The sequence below is a fragment of the Podarcis tiliguerta genome (assembly GCF_965153285.1).
Source record: "Podarcis tiliguerta genome assembly, chromosome: Z".
NCBI classification, from domain to species: Eukaryota; Metazoa; Chordata; class Lepidosauria; order Squamata; family Lacertidae; genus Podarcis; species Podarcis tiliguerta.
In genome coordinates, this window is record NC_139553.1 from 10,748,738 (window position 1) to 10,775,849 (window position 27,112).

At 40.9% G+C, this 27,112-nt stretch overlaps 1 protein-coding gene across 2 annotated transcripts; it reads right to left on the reverse strand.

The window, feature by feature from the left end:
- Window positions 1–1,922: 1,922 nt before the first annotated feature.
- ZBTB34 (zinc finger and BTB domain containing 34) lies at window positions 1,923–22,314 on the reverse strand. Of its 2 annotated transcripts, XM_083423803.1 has the most exons (3): window positions 22,029–22,301; window positions 21,361–21,544; window positions 1,923–11,576 (listed from the first exon to the last, which is right to left on the reverse strand). In XM_083423803.1, the coding sequence occupies exons 2-3, from the start codon at window positions 21,414–21,416 to the stop codon at window positions 10,076–10,078; spliced, it is 1,557 nt and encodes a 518-aa protein (XP_083279929.1). In that variant the 5' UTR covers window positions 21,417–21,544; window positions 22,029–22,301; the 3' UTR covers window positions 1,923–10,075. The 2 variants fall into 2 exon arrangements, with proteins under 2 accessions (XP_083279929.1, XP_083279930.1); XM_083423804.1 differs by lacking the exon at window positions 21,361–21,544 and having other exon boundaries at window positions 22,029–22,314.
- Between the last annotated feature and the right edge of the window lie 4,798 nt (window positions 22,315–27,112).

Consider the following 27,112-nt stretch of genomic DNA (forward strand, 5'->3'; position numbering starts at 1 on the left):
TTACCCACATCTCTGCTGCGCTTCCTGACGTTTTCCCCCTGACGATTTCTGTTCGCTCCCCCTCCTCTCCTTTTCTCTGCTGTTTCATTCCCCCCGCCCCCCGCCATTGCGTAGCTTTTTCAGTCCTTTGCCTTCTGCCTCCTGTCTGGACGCCCCCCCCCCCAGCACTCCTCTCGCCTCTTCCTTCCCTTCCCTCTCTCCTTCCGGTGAGATCCCTCTTCCATTCTCTGCCTTCCCTCCTCCCACCGAGGTCTTCCCCCACCCCCCTCCACCACGGACTGCGTCCCTTTCTTCCCCCTCCCTCCAAATAGTGTTCGACCCCCTAGCCTACACTGCCCAGCCTCTGCCTAATGACTTGCTGTGAAAGCCTCATCCAGGGTCTGTCCATCTCTTTAAACCTCTCCCTGCTCATCCCATCTTCTGTTTTAGGGCCATAGCTCAATGGCAGAGTATCCGCTCTGAATGCAGGCTCCCATCTCCACATGGGGCTGGGAAAAGGGCTCCTGTCTGAAACCCTGGACAGCTGCAGCCAGTCAGTGTAGACAATAGTGACCTAGAAGGTGGCAAATGTGTCCCCCTTTTTTGCCTTTTAGAATATGGCAACCCTATTATAGGGACCAATTCTGACTTTGCCAAATTAACAGAATATCCAGAAATTTGACCAAAAGTATTTATTGTTTGCATCAGTGTTGGAATAGTAGTATGAGGTTTCATAATAAGTAAGAGTATATCATTTGAAAATAAAACTAATTTATATTCAGCTGAGTTATGGACTGCTCTATGAATCTCATCATGTTGTTTAATAATACAGGCTAGGGGTTTTAAACAGAAATTCAGAAACAAAGGTGATAATGGGCATCCTGTACGTTGACTATTGCTGACCAGGACACATCTTTAGGAATCCTCCCTAGCCAATGCCACCACCGTAAGGGCTGAAAATTAAAGCCTCTGGGGTGGCAGTTCTCATTATACTGCTACTGCCACTATGGAGAACAATCCAATGCTGTCTAGAGTGTGAGGGGGAAGCATCCATTACTTTGCCTAAACAAGAAAAAAAATAGTAGATGAGCAACAAGCCCTGGAGGCCCAGGCCAGACAAGTTGTTTGTCCCCCTCTCAGAAGCCAGTCTGTGGAGAAGAGTGTAAGGAAGGATTTATTTTGTTTGTATTTATACAAAGAAAGAACATAATATTTGGGAATGGAAAGTTCCAAGTGTAACACTAATATGTGCTGATGAGAGCTGAAGCTCAACAGCATATGGAGGGCCACAGGTTCTCCTCCTCTAGCATAGTAGGTGAAGGTACACACAGGATCATTACACAAAAATGGCAATGTTGGAGAGATCTGTAAAGGGTTTGCCCTAGCTGGGGTTTCCCAAAGGAACACCACATACAGAGGCTTTAAGGGGGGCAGGGTGATTAAGACTGTATTGATACAAATGTACGTAGGGGTTAGTCTCCTGAAAAATCAAAGACTGTGATTTAGTGCACTTAAACCTCATACTGCACACTGCTAGGCTACACTAGAAAGAACCCAAAACAGACCAGGTCTTTTTTCACATTTTAGCAAGTTCTGGCAAGTCTCCACCTGTGTTGGAACAAAAATGGCACAATATTACGGAATGGAAAAGTTCCAAGTGTAGCACTAATATGTGCTGGTGCGTGAGTAATTAAGCATCTGTAATTAGTATTATCTGTAAAATTCTAATACTGACCTACCTCATAGAGTTATGAAGTTTGTTTTACAAGGGAAATATGGACAAAAGGAGGCAGTTTTGGACAGTAGTGACATCATTTGGGCAAGGAAAACCCAAATTTGGTCTGGATTCATAACGATTTTAGCCAGTCACAAGGAGAAGATAAAACCCCATTGATAATCTTCCAATTATTTTTTTTAAAAAAACAGAATTCAAAGACAGAATGTGTGCTTCAGAAGCATTTTAATTTATAAACAGCAATTCCCATTGACTTTATTTATACCATAAAAAAGGCAATTTACAAGCAAGAAACAAGAAATCCATCAGAACAAAACAAAGCAGCACTGAAATATTCATGTCACAAAATCTAGAAACAAAACAAAAAACCGAGTACAAGATTAAAATAATCATTTGAATAAATATTCTAAAATATTTCATGCTATAAAATAATCCTTAATGGCAAGTTAGTTGCTTTTAACAGCATCCGCTTTAGCTAGCTTCATTTACTTCATATGGTGATGAAGTGTGGAGTTTGTGAGGTTACCGGTTTAATATTGCAAGGTATTGACATTGAGGTTAGTCATTCAAAGTGTTCAAATATTTATGAGGAAAAACAAAATCAATCTATAAATGGTAGATGTTTACTTAATAGTACAATTTTCTGATAAAACAAGTGTAGCTAGATCATGCAAATCTGCCATGAGTTTCTCCTCTAAATTGAAAGATGTGTAAACAGGCCTTCAGCAAAGTCCAAAGACTAATCTCCCAGTATGCCCAGTGGTTTTCACTCTTTTGACTCTTCAGGGATTATTTCCTGCATTGGACTGATCTGTTAGGAGACTGCTGGATTCTGAGGCATGTTCTGGAACAATGGAACCTACTGGGTGGCTTGCAGTAGACCAGCAAGGGTTTCTTATTCCTAGCTCTTTGACAGCACCAAAGAGCTCTCACAGCTACTGAAACAAAACTGGTGAGGGGAAGGAAGCAGGAGTGGATTTTGGTTTGCAAGGACTGGAGCTTAGTTCTGGTACCAAAATTAAATTTCTTAGCTTATGACATCAGGTGGATAATTGGCCTTGTGGGCTAAATTAGACCCACTGGCTAGCAGTTCCTCACCACTGGCTTAGTATTTGTTCAGAGGCACCCTACACCTTTATGTTAAATATCTGTCCACCCCACTGAGCCACTGTTTTGTACCTGCTTCTGTTGTGTGTACTTGAGGCTTCTAGGGTAATGGGGGGGGGGGGAAGGGGGGGACCATGCTTGGTGGCTGCAAAGCTCTTCTGGGATGTATTCTCATGTTCAATCTAAGTGCTCTCCAAGCTGCATGTTGGGCCTTATGTCCTGCATGAACTGAAAGTTCAGCGTAGCGTGCAAGTAGTACTCCCTTGCTGGCTGCAGTATTAGGAATGGCAAGCATTTTCCCACGGAAGAGCCCCAAACTTCTAGGGAATGCAAGGGTTCTCCAGAGCACAGGGTTGTATTCAATGTTAGTCATTTGGGTTAACTGGGGCCCATTCATTCCAATGGATCTACTCTGAGTAAACCTTTGAAAATTTTGAAAACCACTGCAGCATGCTGACAGTAAGACAGCTGTGTCCTGTGTCTTAAAAGCAGATATTTATAAAGGTTATAACCAAAGCCATGACACTTGCTCCATATCTCCAAGTAGGGACACAGAACAACTCTCTCAGACCCAATTTCCATTTAGCATTTATTATGTAAGCTTGCATAACTGATTTAATGCACCATTTTAAGGATGTCTGAGAGCACAACAGGCTGTATAGTTTTAAGTCCTTTAAGGGTATTTAACTTAAAAAAGAGATGCATGACTGCCAAACTCTGAACATTCTGAATGACTTCACTGAACTTTGGGTTCAGTTGCTGAGTATTACTGTTGCTTACAATTCATGGAACTAAATAGACTCATTCATATATATATATATACTATATATTATATATATAAAGGATTTACACAATTCCCAAATACTTTAAAATATATAAAAATTTAATAAATAACCCTGACCAGTCTAAAAGCACCATTCAAGGGTAAAATTCCCTTAGAAAATAGATTAGGTGTTGCATATTTGAGTCCCTTTTCAGTGGCTTCAACATGAAACCCTTTCAGATGACAAAAATAAAACAGAAGTCACAGTAAACTAAAAACATACATTTCAAATAAGATAGATTTCAGTCAAGATAAAGCTCTGTCACACCCTCTTCTCCCAGCCCTTGTTTAAAAATTCATGCTAATCTTATGTTAACCCATAACAGTTACATCAAAACAACTTAATTCTGACCAGAAATAAATGAAAGACTTTCAGAATATATTTAGTTATTCTGGGAACCTTAAAAGAGACTTGTAAATAATCCAATTTAGGCTAGGAGTGCTCAATCCCAGAGGTGGTTTATGTGCACTTTAATCTCAACCCTGCATGTAGGTAATTGGCTCTTTCCTACATGCATGGTGTCTGTGCCATTGTGGGGTGATGCATATGTAAAAAGAACATTTATCCATGGTTAAAAGAAATTGTGTATATGTGTGGACTGCTGGATTTTGCTCTTGAGAGGAGTGCACATTATCCCCTCCCACTTAACTATGATTAAAAGCCTTGACTAGCTTTAACTATGCTGAACTAGCCAGGTTAAGAACAAGATGGAAACCTGGTTATAGTCTTATTCATAATTAACACCAATTCAAACATTGATCTTGGCCAGGATCAAGGTGGTGTGGTGTGGTGAGATTTTGCTCCTGACCTCTGAACTGTGGCTAAAAAGAGGTCAGGTCTGCAACAACTCTAAATAAGCAAGACATGGACAAATCTGGTAACTTATTATGCTGCAAAGCATAAATAAAGGGCTGGCTAGAGGCTACTGAAATTCCACATGTCTCCCCTTAAGATGAGCATCCCTGATTTCAACTTAAACAGTAAATTCTGCCAACAGTGAAAGACAGTATCCTTTCTGCCATTAAAAGCATTCACACTTGAATACAGAACCAACTGTGAGGCGCTGCGTTGCTTTAAAAAAAAAAAAAATCTCACGTATTTACAAAGCTATTTTCTGAGTCTTATTTACAACTTCAATAGAAATTATATGGAAGATAAACCAGTTAAGAAAAAAATAACAGCTGCTTAAAACCACAAATATTAGCAAAAAGTATAAAATTTATTTTTGTTTTTCACAGTTTGTAAATAGGTTAAAACATCTAGAGGAGAAAAAAATGACACTGTCACTGTTTTTATTATTCTTCACATTGTCTATGTAGCTAAAAAGGTAGTTTGAGAGACTCAATTATGAACCAGCCTGCATGATTTCACATATTTTCAACCCAATATTTAATCTTACTGGTTTTCTTGGCTTTTGTGTTCATTTTAAATGAAATACACTAACAGTTGCACACTAATCAAAACCGTACAGCAAGCAGTACTGCACAGTATTTTCAGAATTCACCTAAAATAATTCACTGCATGCTTTTCATCCTGGTGGACATAAGATATGAATTTCAAAGGATAAAAAGATGGCACCCCATTACCATGGAACCATAATGTGACAAGGCACGATTTAGATGCTGCTGCCTGACTTGAAGCTTTGTCTGCTAGTCTCTTTTGTGTTGCAGCACATCTAGGGCAAAATCCAAGGAAGACAAAAGCTGCTTCAACACAAAACTTTCTGCCCTACACACAGGCAATCCCCAGCCATTTTACAGACACTGTGCACTAATGTAGACAACTGAGACAGGGAACTGGGAGGCTACAGGAAGCCAGCAGCTCCTCCAATCAAACAGCATTTTGCCAGCTGCTACAATCTCCGGAGGTACTGCTGAGTGTGGGTAGAATGCTAAAACAATATTCCTATGTCAAATTCCTTTAGAAATGTGTACACACAGTGTGTAATGTTGTGCTGTATCTTCACCCACTGATGATGTGGAGGGGAATGCATAATGTGATGATGCATCAACTTAGGATAGATGCTGCATGTGGGGTGGGGTGAAAATGGGACATGGGACTACCACTAGAATAGAAAACTGCACATGTCTGCAGTTCTGCACCTCCTATAATTGCCTTGTATGAATATTGCAGTTTACACAAATGCACCTACAGAGTGTATGAGAACACCATTTACAGTGGTACCTCGGGTTACAGACGCTTCAGGTTACAGACTCTGCTAACCCAGAAATAGTACCTCGGGTTAAGAACTTTGCTTCAGGATGAGAACAGAAATTGTGCGCCAGCGGCGCGGTGGCAGCAGAAGGCCCCATTAGCTAAAGTGGTGCGTCAGGTTAAGAACAGTTTCAGGTTAAGAACGGACCTCCGGAATGAATTAAGTTCTTAACCCGAGGTACCACTGTATTTGTGTGCTAGATTTATCTCCCACCTTTTCACCAAATGGGTGTTCAAGGTGGTTTGTGTCTCTGTGAACTGGCCTTTAGGCACATTTCAAATTCAGGGAAACAAATGGAATATACGCAAGTTAACTACTCCAGATTAGATCTCTAGAGCTGCCTACATGTCCAGTGAAGCTCTTGATCTTTACAGTACTATATTATGGCTTGATAATTTTGAACCCCGAAGGCAGCAGGAAGAGGAAAAACATACCGGCCTTGTTCCTATGGTACACTGAACAGTGGCTTAGAGCTTTGTGCAAAATGGGCAGTGCAGTCCCTACTTTCTATGGTTTGAAGTTGCCTTCCTTAGAAACTGACCAGAGCTTATTTTAAATCATCACCAGTGAAAGTGAAGCTAAATGCTGCATAAGTCTTTTCAGCTGCATGGAAATCAGAGGGAGAAGTATAGGTGCCCAAGGCTTTGTTTGGACTTGCTGCGGCTCATGCGCACAGCACTAAACCATGATTTAGCATTATGTGAATTTGGCCATCAACATGAATGTGTATAGGGAACTCGAAAATCTCTCGAAAGTCAGGAGATTGATAACTCCTAGGTTTTTAACAGTTCCACCACAACATTTGAACCTGAAAGCTGTACAATCAAAAATATCCAAAATTATGTTAAGTCACTCTTTGGTAAACTCAAACCAGTTCAACCATGTTTACAGATTCAAAAACTATATTTAAAACAACTTTTAAGATTGACACAGAGACAAAAGTCAGGGAAATACAAAGTTAACTGCCTTTCCCCTCTTTCCTTGACTAATACTACTATGGCGTAAAGCCAAGTGGCTTAAAAGGCACCACAGCACTGGTTCACTGTAAAGGGTTACATTTTTAACTCTGCATGTCCAGACTTTTGTTTGATGGTCTCAAATGCAAGCATATCAAAAGGTAGAATAAAATTGATTTGTATCTTAATGTGTTATAAGAATGAATGGACAGACATGTACCCTCCCTGAAGCAGGCTGGAAATCCAGAGGCCTGTGAAAAGCATTTCTCTGCATGCTTGGGATGGGTCTGTCACCAATTCCATTCTACCTGCCCAGCTGTATCCCTCCCATTTCATTTTACACTGCTCTAGCCTCCTGATCCTCAAAAATGGATGGGGGTGGGGTGGGGGCTGTAGTAGGAAGTCAGAAAGCAGGAAAGGCCTGTGTGCACATATGGAATGTGCACTGAAATTGGCTTTTCTGGGGCTCCAGCCCTTGTTTATACTAGTAGAAAGGGAAAAGGAGGGAAGTTAGTGTTTCCCTGGGAAAGAATCTCTTAGGCAGCTATAGTAGGGAAAGGATGATCATTTTGTCTAACTAAAACTGCGTCTAGAGAGCAAACCTGATTTACTGTTAACATTAATCCTTATTACTGGCTTTGATAAACAGTAAAGAAAAGTCCATTCAAAAAATACTGCAGAAGTCTATTCTTTTAAAATCTCAAACAAAGCTGTAAGCCCTCAAAACCACTGCAAGTATCCAAGCTTCATTCTTTTTAAGTGATTTGGAAAATGAAAGCTGATATGGTGTGCTGGTTACAAATTGTATAAATCACTTGTTCTCCAGCTAAAGTACTTTTTATGGAACACTTTGTACAGCTCTTCAAAAGCTCCAAACACTGTATCTATCAGCCACCCATAGTATAACCACAGCTATTTTCTCAGTGTTTTAAATCACAGAATATAAGTGAAAAATAGAAGTAGCTCCTGAAGAATGAGAATTTTGAAGGATTATGACTTCCTATTAAGAAAACCCATACACTTTTATATGATTAAAATTCACAGTTGTGAGAAATTTAGGGAATCATACAAGAATTAAGAACAGAGGCTCAGATTCAAAAGTCAACGCATTAAATTACAAACACACAAAATCTTGAAGGCAGCAAGAAATCCACACATTCTGAATATCCTATCTGGGAGAGGTGTCAACAAATTTTTGTGCAGTGCTCCCTAATTTACTCAGTGGGGAAAGAAGCAAACATCCAATTTGTTTTAAGAGGGAACAGAATGCTCCTACAAGTGGGTGAAGATTTAAAACTCTAATAAAGAGAAAACGGGTTCCAATAATTTCATATACAGTACCTGCAGAAGGATCCTTTTTGATGGCTACCAGCCAAGTAAGCATCTCACTGTGCCTCACTGCCCAGGCTTGTTCCAGCATAATTTTAATGCCTCTGTACTGCTCTGCCAGGAAACCTTAAAGCTACAGCAGCACTAGCTTAGGGAATATAAGGCAGAAACTGAAGCAGAACCAGGAGAGGAGACAGGTAGATGGAGGGCGGGGGAGAGGGAGGGGTCTCTCTTGTCATGCAGCTTCTGTCACTAACAGCTTTCTATCCTGATGAATATATCTACCAAGAAGTTTCTCATTCTGCCAAGCATAAATATATCCAAGTATATATACGTACTAAAAATATTATTCACAAACATCTGTATTCTATTTACTTGATAAGAGTTTTCATACAGCAATTATTTGCCAGCTCACACTTTTGTGAGGTGTTTTCAGGCAGATAAATAACTGGAAAAATCTGTGATTCCACTATAGTAAGGTTTCACATTTTTTTATATCTATTATGGATGTAATAGAAAAAAGTTAGCACCACTTTAGAAAGATACCAAACGTCTGAAGGAGAAAAAATAATAATTTCTAAAAGGATGTGTAAATGTGTTTGTCATTGGCTCTTTATGAAAAATAAAATACTGAGCAGCTGTCTAAATTATGGAGAAGCCAAAAGAACTTCTCTAATACAATAAGATATATTGCTCATAAATCCCGCATGGCATTGTTACAAAAAGTAAAAATACAAGTGCTTTAATTTCACTTGAAAATGGTAAATCGGAAGTTATGGCGCACCTGAAAACAGCTCTGTGGAAGGGATTCACTAGAACACTGTACAGAAATATTGCAGAAATGACTGCAACATCCTGCTTAGCCTTCTTTAAACCAACTATATATAATCAGAATGATTAAAGTAAGACTGATTTACCTGGTATGCTTTCTACAGTACGAAATGAAGGTAGATTCTGAGGATAGTAAAAACATTTAAAACCACAATGCTACTTTTGGGTTGGCTAGTATAACAACACATTTCTATATAAAAAAGGGGCAGCACCACAGGTTGTCTAGTTTATATTCTAGACAAAAAACCCAAACAATCCCCATTGTAAAGTTAATACAATTATGGCATTTGGTTTATGCATGCTATTGAGCAAATTTATTTCAAAGCATTGCTCACTTTTGGACACAATATATGAACATGGGGGGGAAAAGCAAAGCTTCATGAAAAAGCAGGAAAAAACCCTAAAGAGAAGTTGAAAGCCTTTTATAGAGAGGTTTTTTTCCTTTCCATTTAAGAAACTTCTACATTCACCCCAACCAAAAGAGAAAAAGTGAACATCGTATATATGTTTATATATAATAATATATATTATATAAAATTCAAAGCTATCAAAATAGTTATTCAAACAACAACAAATAAACACCCACCCAAACCCACAACTTAGTATGACACATAGATGGGACTCTGGGAGGTATACCTTATGCTCCTACATAACATGTTTGTTAAGGCTGCCATCCTAGCACACTACTGGAAGCAAGTCCTATTGAATTCAGTAGGGCTTGCATCCAAGTATACCTACATAGGATTAGGCTGCACAAAGCACAAAAGGAGAGGCTATACTATTCGGCCGTATCTGCTTGTTTTTAGTATCTTTCACTGTTGAAGCCCCAGCCTCCCTCCTTCTTCATGTATTGTTTGCAAAATATTATGCTCTTTATAAACATTTTTAGGAGTAAAGCTAACCCTACTTCCTTCCAAAAAAAAGAAAAGAAAAGAAAAAAAGTCAGTAGCCTTCTGTCCAGGAACAGGGACCAGAAGACTTGCAAAATCAGGAAAATGACAATGCTGTTATACCTGTTACAAAACTTATCAAAGAAACGAGAAGGAAATGCGTTGATCAATGTGCTTTGTTTGAGTTGCACTGAGGGACGCAGTAAATTTTAATCAGATGTCTGTATATCCATGCTATAATCCAGCGTTTCAGAGGCTGAAGCATCATCATCTCTCTGTTCGATATAGGCTTCTGTTCTTTCTGGAGACTCAACTCTGCTTCTTACTTCTGCTACACCAGGATGATTCTTTCGCAGGTGCTGGTTTAAAGTTCCCTGGAAAGGGAAACATTTTCCACAGACCTCACAGCGGAAAGGTTTGTCATCTGTGTGGCCACGGATATGGTACTCGAGTTGGTCCTTGCGCGTGTACTTCTTGCCACAATATTTGCACACAAAGGGGGTTATTCCCATGTGCAGCCTCATGTGCCTATCAAGACTCCCTTTCTGGTTGAAAGACTTCCCACAGTATATACAGATTAATCTTTCACTGTATGCATACCAGTGACCTCTTGAATTCCTTTCCCGGGGACTGTTTTCATAACCTGGGTGATTCGCTGCAGATTCTCCATCAGCTCCTTGTGCTGAAACATCACTATGCAAGTAGCTAGTAGAGATCCGTTTTTGACGGCCGCGGCCTCTAAGAGAACCTAGCATGGATCTTGAAGAGCTTGAGTTTCTTAGGCTTCCAAAGGTGTCAGGTGCATTAGCAGATTGGGATGAGCCATGGGAATATAGAGAGTAGGCATTGTGCAATACAGAACTGTAGGAGCCAATGTTAACAGCCACTACTTGCTCGCCGTCCACCATTTCAGTGTGGTATCCATCATCACCAAGAGAAGAGCTATCTGAGCAACTTGGCCGGTCAGATTTTTCCATTTTAACTTTCACCTCAGCAGCCTGGCTCTCTCTGACTACCAAGTCCCCTTGGTCATTATCACCTTCAATCTGAATCTCATATTCTGAAATGCTCCCGCTACTACCACGGTCTGAGTGCCCTTCTTCTTGTAGACGGTTACGGAAAGATTTGTTGGAAGTTGTTTCCATTCTTAAATCACTGCCTGAAGTAGACTGCCGCACCTGAGAGCAATAGGGAGGAGAGATTTCCACTGGATTGGCAAAATAACTGTCATCTTTAACACCGTTGTGGTTTTCTGGAGCATCTTCAGCACCAACAGTGACAGAGTCAACTTCACCGACACTGATCTTTGAATGGATACTTTCAAGTATCTGTGTGCACTTATCAATGACACACTGCATCTGCAGAAAACTAGCTGCAGTTAGAAAGCTAACAACATCCTTCAGTTGCAAAGACATCCTTCCAGTGTAACAAAAAGAAAGCAACTGTTCAAAGACACTGGGATTTTTAATAACTGATATTGAGAGGCCGCTCATGGTACTTAATGCAGAATGGTCACGGAAATATGGAGAACTGGCAGCTAGAACAGCTTTGTGAGCTCTAAACGGCTGACCCTGAATATGCACAATGATATCACAAAGCTTTCCCTGCAGGCGGAGCTCATTCAATTGGCTCAGTACGGTGCTGCTGTACTCCGGAACGTCAAACTGGATTAAACTGCTGCTGTCCATGTCTTCTGGTGTATGGTGTAACCTGCAAAAGCCACAAAAAGAAGTACTTATAAATCAGAACTTAAAAATGCCTGGTGCTTTAAAGATTGAAAGCGGGCCATTGACAGCAGCAGCAACTTACACTGCATACAATCTATACATTGTTGAGACCGAAAATACAAGCAGTAGCAAACAATAGTTTTTACATGCAGCAATAAGACTTTCCCTTTTACATACATCTGAAATGTTAAATTCAAAGTAACGTGGGATGTGACTTGTGTAGTGTTACATGTAGTAGTACTAAACTGACAAGTTTGTGAGTAGGTAGTTTGCTAGTGAACGTTTTCTCTACATAATTTTGCAATTAGCAGTTTCAGTGACCCAAAGCTACTAACACTTGTTCATATCAGAAATCTTAAGGACTCTCACCTCCTAGTTGATTGGGAATCAAGCCTTGAAAGAGTACACTGAGTGCAGAGCTGGACAGGCAAGGAAAGGAAACACAATCTGAACAAATGCTTTAAGCAGCACTGTTGATCCCAAGTATTGCTGAAGCAAACTTGTATGTCATGCAACATTACAGATGCAACGGGTTACAGATGATCTTGCAATACACTGAGGTTCCTTCCTTTCGTGGTTTAGAGATAGCCTATCTCAAGTGTTTTCCTTTCAAAACCTGCTAGGTGAAAGAAAAACAACAACTTTTTGCCAAACCAAAGTTATTTGCTTTATTGCAAGCTATTAATGGACATTAAAGGTAAAGGGACCCCTGAGCATTAGGTCCAGTCGTGACCGACTCTGGGGTTGCGGCACTCATCTCACTTTATTGGCCGAGGGAACCGGTGTACAGCTTCCGGGTCATGTGGCCAGCATGACTAAGCCGCTTGTGGCAAACCAGAGCAGTGCACGGAAACGCCATTTACCTTCCTGCTGGAGCGGTACCTATTGATCTACTTGCACTTTGACGTGCTTTCGAACTGCTAGGTTGGCAGGAGCAGGGACCGAGCAACGGGAGCTCACCCCGTCGTGGGGATTCGAACCGCCGACCTTCTGATCGGCAAGTCCTAGGCTCTGTGGTTTAACCCATAGCGCCACCCACGTCCCTTGTTAACGCACATTAGCAGCCATAAAAACATTCTTTTCCTTATGGTTATGGTAAAGATTTTCTAGTTAATTTATTGAACTGTTAAATGGTCATTTGCCCTAATGCTTTGTAGGAACAAGTGTGGAGCCATGTAAAACTGTTCAGGTCTCTTTTTTTATATATAATTTTTTATTAATTTTCCAATACATTTATACATTTTTAACCAAATTGTAACAAAACATCTCTTTTGGACTTCCTTCAGCTTCCCTGGCAATCATCCATGTTTATCTCTTAATTACGCATTCCTTTTACATATATTGCCCTTTGTCTTCCCTCTCCCTTCTATTTCTTTTTTGACAATATCTCTCAGTTTTTACAGCGCCTCTTGAAACCCCACTAGCATTGTTTGTATATCGCATACATTTTTCAGATACTCTACAAACTTTCCCCAGTCTTCGATGAACCTTTGGTCTCGGGCATATCTGATTTCCCCAGAAAACTGTTCAAGTCTCATGTGGGAGGGGTAGGGAGAGGAAACCTTTATTTCCTACCACCCTGAAACCTTTTCTACACACTGTGCTGGCTGCCAGCCTTGATCCCAAGCACCTTATTACTGTATAACAAATGGAAAAGAAGTGGTGTTCTGGATACCACCTCAAAGAACAAATAGATTTTTTTAACCTCACAGCACACATCCCTAACCAAAAATGATCTTCTAGTACACTATACACTATAGATTGTTAGCAATTCAAGCAGGCCAGTCATACCCCCTTAGCCAGGGGTCGGTCCACTGTCCCTCAGACCTTGTGGGGGGGCCGGACTATATTTTTTGGGGAGTGGGGTAATGAACAAATCCCTATGCCCCACAAATAACCCAGAGATGCATTTTAAATAAAAGCACACGTTCTACTCATGTAAAAACACCAGGCAGGCCCCACAAATAACCCAGAGATGCATCTTAAATAAAAATTACACGTTCTACTCATGTAAAAACACACTGATTCCTGGACTGTCCACGGGCCGGATTTAGAAGGTGATTGGCCGGATCTGGCCCCTGGGTCTTAGTTTGTCTATGCATGCTCTTAGCTCTTGTGTTCTTCCCTTCCCAATATTCCACCGGTCTATAAGTCATTGAACATAAGCCCTTGCACCCCCTTCTCTTTTTAAATACACCTCTCTTTTTATTTATGACTCAATAAGAACATAAGAAGAGCCTGCTGCATCAGACCAATGGCCCATGTAGTCCAGCTTCCTGTTCTCATGGGACTAGACGCCTGTGGGAAACCTGCAAGCAGGACGCAAACAAAGAGCGTTCTCCCTTCCTGTGGTTTCTAGCATCTGGTATTCAGAAGCATTTCTGCCTCCAATTGTGGAGGCAGAGTAGCCACTGATAACCCTTTCCTCCATGAACGTGTCCAATTCTCTTTTAAAGCTATTCATGCTGGTGGTCATCACTGCCTCCTATGGGAGCAAGTTCCACAGTTTACCTAGGAGCTACATGAATTGCTTTCTTTTATCTGTCTTGAATCTTCTAACATTCAGCTTCACTGCTTGTCCACAAGTTCTAGTGTTATGAGGGAGAAAAAACTTTTCTATCCACTTTTTCTGTACCATTAATAGTTTTATAAACTTCTATCATTTCACCTCTTACTCATATTTTTTCTAAACTAAAAAGTCCCCAAAGCTGCAGCCTTTCCTCCTAGGTGAAAATATTTCAGGCTCCATTTTGCTTCCAAACCAATAGGCATGGGATCACCAGAGTTTGGTACTGGAGTGTGTGATGACGACACCTGTACCAAAAGCAGAGGGCACTGAGTTGCAACTTACAAAACCAGGCATAGCCCACCAGGTCCATATTATTGTTTGGCAGATGCTGGATAGTCTCTATATTATGGCTATCTCAAGCATGCAAAAACACGTGTTTTATGGAGATTATGATGGGATGTTATATTTAGCTGGTGGACTGCATTTGGCTTTGCTGGTCATTAGTTGCTGGTATATTACAGCCAGCACAGAATATTATCTGCAAGCACCTGATATAATTCCATTTTTGGGTTAGGCTGGTACCTGGATGGGAGCTTATATAGGAAGGCCACATATGCTACTGTGATCACCTTGCATGAGAGGTAGTAGAGAAATATAACAATAAGATAAATAAACTGTCTTTTAAAATAAAGGAGATATAAAAGGAATTATCTAATATAAGTTGCTGTATTAACAATCAAGTTTCAATACAAAAAAATCAGAAGTATACAGTATTAAGCATTAGAGTTATCTTTTATGCCAAATTAATCATATTAATGTTTCCTGCTTCATCTGTTCTCAGATATCGGAAGACACAAAAGCCTTTTTTATCTTGAAATAATTTAAAATCTACAGAAAATGGCAAATAGAGGACAGATGAAGTAAAATGCTGCCATCTTTTCAACTTGACCAAACTTCAGAAGTCTTTCCCTCCACAGTTCAGTATCTGAGCTGCACAGACAATATAGTCAAGCCAACTTTACTGTTAAGAAGTAGATTTCAATATTCAGTTTTTATTAAATGGGAAAATTCAATTATTTCCACCCAAATGAGGCCTTCTCAGGAAAGAACAAAGCAGCACAATTCTCCTTCCCCCAATACAATTCCTTCCTTCTTGTGATTTAGTTTTTTTCCAAACAGAGAAAACATTATTATTTACTTCTTTTTTATATATATAAAAAAGCACAGTTCTGTATATGGTCTACATTGCACACAAAAACTAATCATATATATTCCACAACACTCAGAGAAAGCTCTAAAAGCCAATTCAAATAGATTTATATGATGAATGCATATGCATCATCTTGCATATTAATGATGTCTCAAAGCTGTGCATTGTCAGAGCCATCTGGTTGCTTAGGAATTAAAGGCATGTACAGTGCTACGTCTGGATACGAACCGCCCCCTTTGGGAATGCTTTGGGCTACACATGCGGCAAACCCGGAAGTAAAGGAAAGTTTTCCGCCACCTGCGCAGAAGCGAGCTACCGCCACCAGCACCTGTGCAGAACAGCACGCCTCTGGATGCAAATGTTTCGGGGGTAAGAACTGACTCCCGGAACGAATTAAGTTCGTATCCAGAGGTACCACTGTACATGATCCCAAAGGTATAACAATAGTTTCACAACAGATGGATTAAATATATATTTGCATTTACTGTAATAGCAAAATTGCTGAACTGTTATGCTGAAATGGCTATAAAAGAACCAAATCCCGATTTGGGCCTTGAAAATGCAAATTGTACAGTTAGAATAAGTTATGCAAGTTTGCTCATTCTGTATGAATAAAATAAATATGCAACCTTTTTGTGGGGGGTGGGAATCTGTTCTTTTCTTGATGAGTTAATTTACAGAAGTGGCAGCTATATGGGACAGGTATATATCCATGCAAGGAACAAGAACTCTATTACATGGACCGTGACACATTTACAAAGTACCATAAATATGTACAGCATTAAAAATAAATCAAGTAGTGCAGCGTGCTGTTGTACAGCTCCCTTTCATTTCAGTAATCCTTTTGCCACAGACGTTCTCTATGAACTATGCCCTGAACATCAGATCTGTCTGCCCCACACTCTGTTATACTTAATTATGACCAACTCAAAGCCAGTTTCTGCACAAATCCTCACCATCAAGAGAACTAGAAACCTACCCATCAAAGTGATCACAATTCTGTACTAAATGTCAGAGTTGCATGCATACTCTTTGTATGATGAACAGCAAGTACTTGAGACACAGCATATCCAAGGCCATCCACCAAATCATCTTAAGATACACACCACATGAGTGCATACTTAGGATCTCATCCCAGATCAATTCTGCCAGAACTCATGAGCTCCACCTTGCCTGGGAGCAAAACTTGCTCAACTGGACTGATGCACACCCGGTTTACCCCCCCCCCCTTTTTTGCAAGGATCCCATCAAGAAAGAGATAATTTGATGGCCCATACCCTACCTTCTAGGGCTGGGAGATATCTGATTTTCAACACTGCAATATATCACCAGTTAAACATCACAATATACTGATATATCACAATGTCTGAAATAAGGATGGAGCTATGTAGATGCATTGTCTCACTTCAGTTTTTTCCGTGTTGTGATTTTTGCTTAGTGCACACATTTCACAATTTGCGATATATTGCCAGGTCAAAAATTATGCAACCAATATCATTAAACTGGTTTTGGATGCTATATTGATATATCACCCTGTCCTACCTTCTAGGGGCCCCAACTTAACCTATTTTTTTTTTAAAGTACCAACAAACATCTTTGACAGAAAATGACACTGGGGAATAAGGCTAATGTAGAAAAATTGCACAAATAGCTTTCCAATATTTTCTTAAACAGAACCAATTAAACATAAATTTATCCACAGCAATTTCACTGTAGATTGAGGAGGAAGAAATGCTGGATACAGCATTCCAACTCTGAGCAATGCCAAATGAAAGGGCTTCTGTTATGAGTTATAGACATAACAGAAACTTTGCCTTGATTCTAAATATTCAACACTAGTTTTTGAGCAGCCAAGAGACGCTCTTCACCTATAAACTCATACCTTGGTTTTCGAACAGCTTAGTTCTCAAATGTTTGGGCTCCTGAACGCTGCAAACCTAGAAGTGACTGTTCTGGTTTGTGAACAATTTTTGGAAGCCAAACATCCAACTGGGCTTCCGATTGGCTGCAGGAGTCTTTAGGCATGAACAGCAGTTTTAACCAAAATTTTAGCTTATATATCAAGACCTGAGATTCAATAGACATTTGTCCAGCCCCAATCATAAAAGTACATTGGACACACATCTTGAAAGGCCAAGAATACTTTCCAAAAATTTTGTTTAGACAGATTATAAAGCTTCAATCCGGTTAAACGTTCATACTTGTGCTCCATACAGCATTTGTGGTAATATCTTAAAACTGAACACTTGAATTGATAAGGGGGCACGCTGACCTACCTTGACATAAAAGAAAGAGATGAGTGAATTATAGCTCTGTTGTGCATCTACAGTCGCATACAACACTTGTGTTTTCCAAGAGCTGGTAGCTTGAAATGCTATTCTCAGATATTTGTAAAATTTAACCTGTTCAATTGGTTTTCCATTGATTTCCCAGCAATGTTTGCATCATCTCTGAGTAAAAACTAAAACTTTAGATTTATCATAATTAATCATACTTAAAGCAAACTTCCGCAACCTGGTGCCCCCTCCATATGCTGCTGGACTAAAACTTCCATCACTCCTAACCACTGACCATGCTGGCTGGGGCTGATGGAAGCTTTAGTCCAAAATGTCTAGAAGCTACCAGGTTGGGCAAGACTGACCTAAGATGAGGGCTGCCTAATTACAAGCAGAAAGAGCCAGTTTCTTTGGGTAAAGAAGGAAGTGTGAAAACTATATTTTGATTTCTTGTTCCTGGACTGGTTGACTATATAGTGCTACCTTATGCAGAAAAAACCCATTAACCATTAATCCATACTATTTACTACAGATAGAGTAACTCCTCCAAGATACAGGCAGAGGTTTTCCCCAGCCTTGCTACCCAGACTACCTGTGAAGGTAGAGGTTGATTCTGGAATCTTCTAAATACAAAGCATTTATAGAAACCCAAGTGCAAAGCTAAATGTTTCTAACTTTAAAGTAGCAGCAGTCTTTATCTCCCAAGAACATACATATTAGAGGTTTGCATTTTAAAAATTTTTTTTTGCAAGCAACAGCTTCTGAACTGCATGGTGGAAGAGTGGCACAAGTCCTTCCTCTCCACTATGCAGATAGCCATCCTTGTAAGCCACACAAAAAGCCAGGCACACACAAAGGCAAAAAACCATCCATCTCAAAAAGGGGTCATTGATAAATCAGTCTCTCTTTAGAGTTATTTCTCTGTGCAGTCACATGTACTGAGAACCTCACTCAGAAAGATGACCAGCTCTATGGTTAAGGGAAAGTGCCTGCTCTGCTCCTCAACTATGCCATTGCATGTGAAATTGTTGTTTAAGGTGCTTTGATGGCACCTTTTCTACTTGCCTCCTGTTTATCCTGTGTTGGTGTAGTTGATTCTACATGAACCATTGGATTTAGAAAAAGGCAGCCTCTCACTGTACTTTCTTACGCAGCATACATTGGACAGGTATGTTTATCATACCTCCACAAAAAGTCATGTGGTTTCGGAGCAGAAGGGGGCCTCCGAGTTATGCATTTTGGTCTTGCAGTGAGCAATAAGAGCAAATAAATATACAGAGAAGATAAAGCAGCCTTGAACGTACGGACTCTCGTTTTATTTAACTATGTTCACATTTTACAAATCAATAAACAGGACTTCTAAAAAAAAAAGTCTATAAACCGGAGAGGCCCAATGAGGTCAGCACATAGAGATGATAAATCAAACTCACAAACAGTCACTTGCTTTGTCATGCCTTGCAAGGAAGATTCACCTCCAGAGAACCACAAACAGTGATGCATTGGAAAATTGAAAAAAATGTCCTCATCCCATATTTTTACATGTTATCAGTATGCCACATATCACCAATAGGTTTGTGCAGGTTGGCCAGTTAAATATATAATTTATGGACTAATGGACTATAAATATATAGTTAAAAGTAACACTATAAACCAGACATGTCCAAAGTCCATTGCTCACGTGGCAGTTCATTTCCTGGGGTAAATCTTCCATCCTAAAAAAAGCTCAACAACTTCAAACCTTGGTTGGCCCTCATGGCCCTCCACGTCATCAAATCTGGACACCACTGCTATAAACCATATATGCTAGCTTACTATAAAACAAGGAATGCAATCTTGGGACACTTTGTGAAAATAACCAACAGAAGTAAATACAAAGATGTGTTATTTATAACAGGGTTTTGGTTTTTAACCCAACATCCCCCACTCCCACACCAAAATTGTACCAAGTACACAAAATGAAAAGCTAAATGTTTTTGCAGAAAGGTAGAACATGATGCAGGTGTGGATTTAGCACAAGAGAGATATTGGTAGGCACATGTGAGGTCAGTGACAACGAGAGCACAATTGCACTGCTGCCAGCTGCCTTTCAAACTCACTTGCTCATTTCTTGGGCTGGGCCTGTCCAGGGATTTACATTTACCATGTGTTTGCAAAAAAAAAACCAAAAAACCCCTGCCCCACCTCCAGTCTTATTGGGGAGGAAGCTCTACTAACAGAAGAGTTGAGTTTAGTAGTTGCAAATGTACACTTCACCCACAGGCTTGGAAACTCAAGAACAACGAATCACACCTTAGGCACAGGTACTTATACACAAAGACACAGCTAATTTGGAATGTTGACTATGTTCTAGGGGTAGAGAGGAGTTAATATGGTCACTTTTGAAGTTATTAACCCAGTGCAACACCTAGAGAATGATGCCCACAGAACTTGTTGATGAGATAATCATTACTACACTTCACCTCTACTCAAACATAACAGAATTATAGAGCATACAGAATCTATTCCTCTCCATCAAATGATGGTATTCACATTCTGAGGCAGATTTTAATTAGCAAAGATTCAGCACTAATTGTTTTCAATTACCAGGTCACAGATATTGTACTCAAATGGGTGTGGGAAGAAGGAACTCCCCCCCCCCCCAATGATTTGTGTGCCACTTTCCACCAGCTGTCTGATTCAGTTGAAAAACGCTCCGAGAAACTGGTATTGAGGAAGAAGCTGTAGAAAAAAAGGGAGGTGAAACCAATTAGGTAACCTGGGAGGGACTTACACCTGCCTGGGATTTCCATCACCTGCACTGGAGCGCATATAAGGAGGGGAGCCACATGCGCCTTTCCTGTGCTACTGAGGAGCCATGATATAAGTGTAGTGCAGTTGTCAGTATTGTACCTGAGAAACAAGGGTTCAAATCCCCTTGGCCATGAAGCTCACCTTGGGTCAGTCACTACCACTCAAATTATAAATAATTTGGAGTAATGTGGAGCAGCAACAGCCTCCAGGCCATGTGGCAAAGACTGCAGACAGGCAAACACTATCCAGATGTCACCTTCCCCTATTTCTTCAGACTCCTTCCCAAAGCCCACTCTTCCATGAATCTTTCAACTAAATCACAATTCCCCAGACTAAACTGGAACAAAATATATTAATGCATAACTGTATCAGCTCACATATGTCCCTTGCAACCTTGGCACCACTCAGCTGCCTTCCTGTCCTGTCAAGATTTTGATTGTAAGCCTCTTGGGAGAGGGAACTACACTTTTATATAAGGATCCATATGAACACTGATGGTACTTCATAAATCAGGTGTGGCGAACCTTTGGCCCTCTAGAACTACAACTCCCAGCATCCCATGGCCACTAGCAATCCTAGCTAGGGCTGGGAGGAGTTGTAGTTCCACAGCAACCAGAGTGCCAAAGGCTCCCTACATCTACTGTTTCATCTATCACTTATAGAACACTGTTGCTTCTTCTTGAAGGAAACTCAAAATACTCAACAGACAACCAGTGCCCAACCTGCAGAGTCAATGTCAGGGGTCAGCAAACTTTTTCAGCAGGGGACTGGTCCACTGTCCCTCAGACCTTGTTGGGGGCCAGACTATATTTTGGAAAAAAATATGAACGAATTCCTATGCCCCACAAAGAACCCACAGATGCATTTTAAATGAAAGGACACATTCTACTCATGTAAAAACATGCTGATTCCCAGACCGTCTGGGGGCCGGATTGAGAAGGCGATTGGGTCGCATCCGGCCCCTGGGCCTTAGTTTGCCTACCCATGGTCAATGTGGTGCTGGGGTTTAGTGTCAGATCTGATGCCAAGTACACCCATGTATAAACTAGCAGTCAGTCATGAAGATTACTGGGTACCTTGGGGTCACACACACACACCACACTCAAGTTAGTCTGCTTCACGGGGTTGTTGTTGTACTTGGGAGGGAGAAAAACCAAGCACGTTGCCTGTGCAGAAAAGAAATGTGTGTGCATCAAATTACAATAGATTTCCATTTTTACGCAGTTTAAGGCTAAGACACAAAGAAGAAAAGCAGGATATGTTTGCAAGAGTAACGAACAAAGCCCCACGCCCAAAAGAACTAACCTGGATTCAATCAACCCCTACAAAAGGGCCGTCATTGTTTTTGATTGTTTTTCTTGGATTGCATTTTTCTTTTTATATTTTAAACCACCCTGTGATCCTCAGGTGAAGAGCGGTATAAAAATAAATAAATAAATAAATAAATAATCCATTAATCCCCACATCGTTTTGCATCCAATAGGAAAGCAACTATACAGGAGTCTTACACCTTCGCAGCCCCACAGCCTAACGGGGGCGGAGGGGTGGTGCTGCTGCGAACACCGTCCTTTGATGCCTTCGGCGTGCCCAATATGGGAGCTGGAAGAACCGTAAACCCCAAGCACTCCTCCCCTCCCCCGCATTTCTCACCTGAGGGGGCGTCGGGAGTCTCCTCACATGGCGGGTCCGCCGGAGGGAGCTCGGTCCTGGCCCGAGTGCCACCTTCCCCCCGGCCGACGCCGCCGACGCTGCTCCCCCCTCAGTTCCCTCGGCCAGCAGCGCCCGGAAGCGAATCCTCCACTCTCAAGGAGAGGCACTTCCGCTACCGGAGCGCCACAGGCAATGGGAGGAGCGGTTGGGAGGCAGACAAGGAGGCATGTGGGGCCGGGGGCGGACCTGCGCAGCCACGCCCACCCTCGCGACGGCCACGCCCGCTTCTCGGCAACCGCTCTTTCTCCGGCGCCTCACAACAACGGGCTGAGGAGTGGCGATAGAAGGGCGCGCATGCGCTCTCATCTTTCCGCGCCCCCCGCTGGCTGTTCTGACACCCGCTATACCTGGAGAGGTTCCTGCCCTCTCTTTTTATTTCCTTTGGGGGGGGGGGGAAGGGCGCCGAACAGGACTGAGGGGGACAAAAAAGCTTGATCTCCATTATGTTATTTTATTTTATTTCATTTAATTAATTATTTTCAATTGGTCTACTCCGAGTAAGATTAACATTGGACACAACCCTATATTATTAACAAGGCTTCTAAATGGAGCTCTTTGTCCAAGTTGGCACCTGTGTTGGACTTGGAAAAACTGAGAGAAGAAACTACCTGAGCGCGCTGCTTAAAAACACGCCTGGCTGTCCGTACCCTTTTGGCTATTATCTTTTTAATCCCTTATTTACAAATGTTCTTGTTCCTATATGCCTGTACAAGAGCTGATCCCAAAGCGGTGGGCTACTGTATCATTCCTATTTGCCTGGCTGTCGTTTGCAATTGTCACCAAACATTTGCGAAGGCCTCCAACCAAATTTGCAGACTGCAACTCATTGGCACTTAAACCAATCTGCATTTTCCAATGAGCGTTTTTAGATAACCTGAAGGATCTTGGCTGCATCAGTTGAAGATATAAACATAATGTGAAATGCTTTTTCTCAATGATAACTACTGAATAAAGCATCAACCTTCTATTTTTTAAATAACTTGACATTGAGTATGGGAGTATTCTATTTGGTGGAATAACAGCCTTTCTTGAGAGTAGTGGGTGACATTATTAATATTTGCCTTCTAATGCAGAATTTCTACACTCCTGAAGTTTTTGTGGCGAAATCAATCCTTACTTCACTGTGCTCTTCCCCCCTTATCTTCATGCTTCCCTCAGGAGGAGGATCAGTGAAAATGGACTGTTGCTTTGTTATAATGTGTAAAGTTTGAAATTATCATAAAGTGGCATTTAAGATGCTATGCTTTTTCCTTTGATGTTGCACTCAATAAAACAGGGCTTCGTTCACACACATTGCTATTATATAAAAAAGATGGAACTATAAAAATGAAGAAAACTGAAAGTTGTTGTTGTTGTTGTTTAGTCGTTCAGTCGTGTCCGACTCTTCATGACCCCATGGACCAGAGCACGCCAGGCACTCCTGTCTTCCACTGCCACCTGCAGTTTGGTCAGACTCATGTTTGTAGCTTCGAGAACACTGTCTAACCATCTCGTCCTCTGTCGTCCCCTTCTCCTTGTGCCCTCCATCTTTCCCAGCATCAGGGTCTTTTCCAGGGAGTCTTCTCTTCTCATGAGGTGGCCAAAGTATTGGAGCCTCAGCTTCACGATCAGTCCTTCCAGTGAGCACTCAGGGCTGATTTCCTTAAGAATGGATGCGTTTGATCTTCTTGCAGTCCATGGGACTCTCAAGATCCCTTCATGGATCACTGCCTTGCCGTGGCGAAGGGGCTTGAAGAACTCAGAGAAGCTATGAACTATGCCGAGCAGGGCACCCAAGATGAACAGGTCATAGTGGAGAGTTTTGACCAAACGTGATCCACCTGGAGCAGGAACCGGCAAGCCACTCCAGTATCCCTGCCAAGAAAACTCCATGGACAAAGACAACAAACTGAAAGTAGCTGCCCACAAACAAAGCAAAATGATTAAATCAGAATGTGTTTTAAGTATTTCTTTTTTAATGTAGTAAACAAGCATTGGTGGTTGAGATGGCCCTCCTGTAAATACATTACTAATGTGTGGGGCCACTACCAACCTTGTAGGTGGGACATGATCATATGAGAGCACTGTGTGAGCTTATACTGCCATGTGGCCTATTGACCCAATAGGGGGTGCATATATAAGAGAATAATCACAAGGTGTTAGTCTGCACACAGGGGAAAACCTGAAAAATGTGGATTCTAACAGTGGTTTGAAATGTCGCAGTCCGCATCTTCTCTCTCCAGGTCACATCCCTCACTAGCTCTGCTTTGCATTCCAAATATTTTTGCCTGGCTGGGAATATGTCATTTAAATGATAGTGAATATTGCTTGTCTGGAAGAAGGAGGGTATGTAGAACCTAGCCTCCTGTACAAAGTTTTTAAAAAATCACACTTCTTGGGGTTTTCCACAACAAGCATGTGTTGCAGATTTAACATTTCTAATCTGTATTTGTCTTCCTGTTCTGCAAAAATAAGCTAATTTAAATGGTTTCCATTTTGGGGGTCCAAAGTTTATAAACTGATTAAAGCAGAGCATTAGATTCTTATAATCATGAACTCTCAGTGACTGGTATCTCCAGGGACATGGAGGTTAGTAAGATCACAATTCATTTTGGCTTGGTGTATACTTAAAAATCAGTATTTATGTGGGTATATACACTGTGGGTTTCTATGGTGGGAGCTTTTTAATATTTGTTGGAATAAGGTAATAAAGTAATTCTGCTTCCCTATTAAAACTGGCATGTAGGGTAAAAAAGTTGTGCTATGCTCCAGAAATTCCTCTGCTTTAGGAAATGTGAACTATACAGTATAAATAACTTTCACAACTGTTCAACGTGGTAGAATTTCCAAAGTGTCTCAGGTACATCACTAGCAAGCCTGATTATGAAGCGTAAAGCAAAGATTTCACACAGCTTCGAATTAATCATGCAGATATTTTCAGTAAGAAGAAAAGTAATGTTTCTAAACACATCACACCAACTGAACAAATCAGCAAAGGCCAGAAAGGCAAACCAAAAGGTTAGGTGATGTTAACTAAGACCTCATCTCGATAGACCTTGTAGGATGCTTCTGTGATTTGAAAAGTATTTATGGCCATATTCAGCAAGCAATATAATGCCACATGATTATAGTACATTTAATCCTACCATGAACAGCCTAATCTTAATTTTGCTTCAGGATTTGGTTATATCAACAGCTAGGTCAAAACACTGACATGGTACTAAGAGAGAGGGGTTTCTTTTGTTTTAAATGTTTAAATGTGTATAATTTACATTGAATCCCTATTCTAGCTTTTTCTACAGGTTTTCTACATGCTAGACTTGAACTATTCATGCACAACAGATCATATATATATATATATATCACACAATATCCCCTCTGTGAAAAAACTTGGAAAGGGCACTGAATCAACATGTTCAGCATTTCAAAACTGTGTAGAGCAAGAAGGTTCTTATGCATGAATATTGAATTTACTGTGGATTTAGCAAAGTGACCTGATTTAAGTTGAAGTTCACCCACTTTGTTTGGAAAGCAAACATTCTTCTTGGTCCAGAGCACGGAATGTCAGTTATGACAGCTGTATAGAGGGCAAATTTGTTGAGACTGGATATATCTTTTTAATGTTTTGGAAAGAAACTTCCAAATATGAATACCTTGACAAAATGGGGAGATTAAATTCGGTTTGTTGTGACTACAGTGTTAAGTTACTTATCCTTGTATTTTTCCCTGTACTCATATGAACATTGATGAGTGGAACGGGACATCCTTCCTTGAGGCTAGTCTTCATGTTGTTCACCACAATGGTATCACATTATTTTTGTGCATAGCAGAAACCAGTTATCTGCCACCTTTCTCCCAACACTTCTGCCACCTTGTGCCCTGCACCATCTCCCAAATTGTTCCAGTGTGTTTGGGGAACCCCCAGAGCAGATTTAGTGGGCATGCAGGAGGCAAAGAGGGAGGTAACATTCAATTGCACAAGGAGAAACCTTGCACTGATGGAAAATTCACCATAGCGCAACGTTGAACGTAAGCAAATGTCATAACAGCACCCTCCCCAAAGAATCCTGGAAACTGTAGTTTACCCCTCAAAGATCTACAATTTTCAGCAGCCTCAAACTACACTTCCCATGTGTTTTTTTTAATGTAAGTTTGTGCTTTAAATGCATGGTGCGTAAGCAGACAAAAGCTCATCTATTGCTTCTCTTTTCCTGCTTTTCTCACCAGGCTCTGTACGTAACACAAAAATACAACAAAACATCCATTCTGATACAAAATTTAGCACAAGCCCGGGCTTCAATTTCCATTTTAAGGTCCTTCCTAATCAGAGGTGTTCCAGAGTCGTAGTCATGTTAGCTTGTTACAACTTGTAAGATGCTTTGTGTGTTTGTTATAACTTTCTTTCCACTTTGAGTCAGGTTTTTTACTTAAGAACTCACTTGATAGCCATAGGTGAAGAGGAATTCCATGTAGGCGAGTATCCAGGCTGGTGGATGAAGGGTGAATTGGCCCATTCATCCTCTGCCAGCCCATTTGGCTCCTGTGTTAGTCAGAGGAAGGAAAGTTCCCTCTTCCATGATTGGCATGGAAATACAATGGAGTTTGATGGAGAGGGGGCCAAGTGATCCATTCTTCCTCTGCCAGTCCAACTGGTCAACTTTTATTTTTAGTAATCTAAGAGCAGAAATCAGGGTGAAATTCAATTCTGTCTGCCCTTAAAGACAGACCTACAGACCTACCTAACTTGCATTTTTTGAAACAAGCAATTGAAAATGCAGGTCACCTTTCAAATTCGCACTTCTCCTAATTTTGCAATGCAGTTCTTCAGTTCCATCCAGCATGGAAATCAGGGTTGGTATTTTTCTGGAGTGAGGTGGTGGCAGGATAGTAACATTTGTTGGCGTATTTACAAGTCTAGCATAAGCTTTCACAGACTTCCATCCTGCAGCAAGTCCATTAAGCCAAAATAAAGTTTTCAAGACCTGTAATGTGTATTATCAAGTGCAATGATATTTTTGATAAATAAATGTAAAAATCCAGGGGGA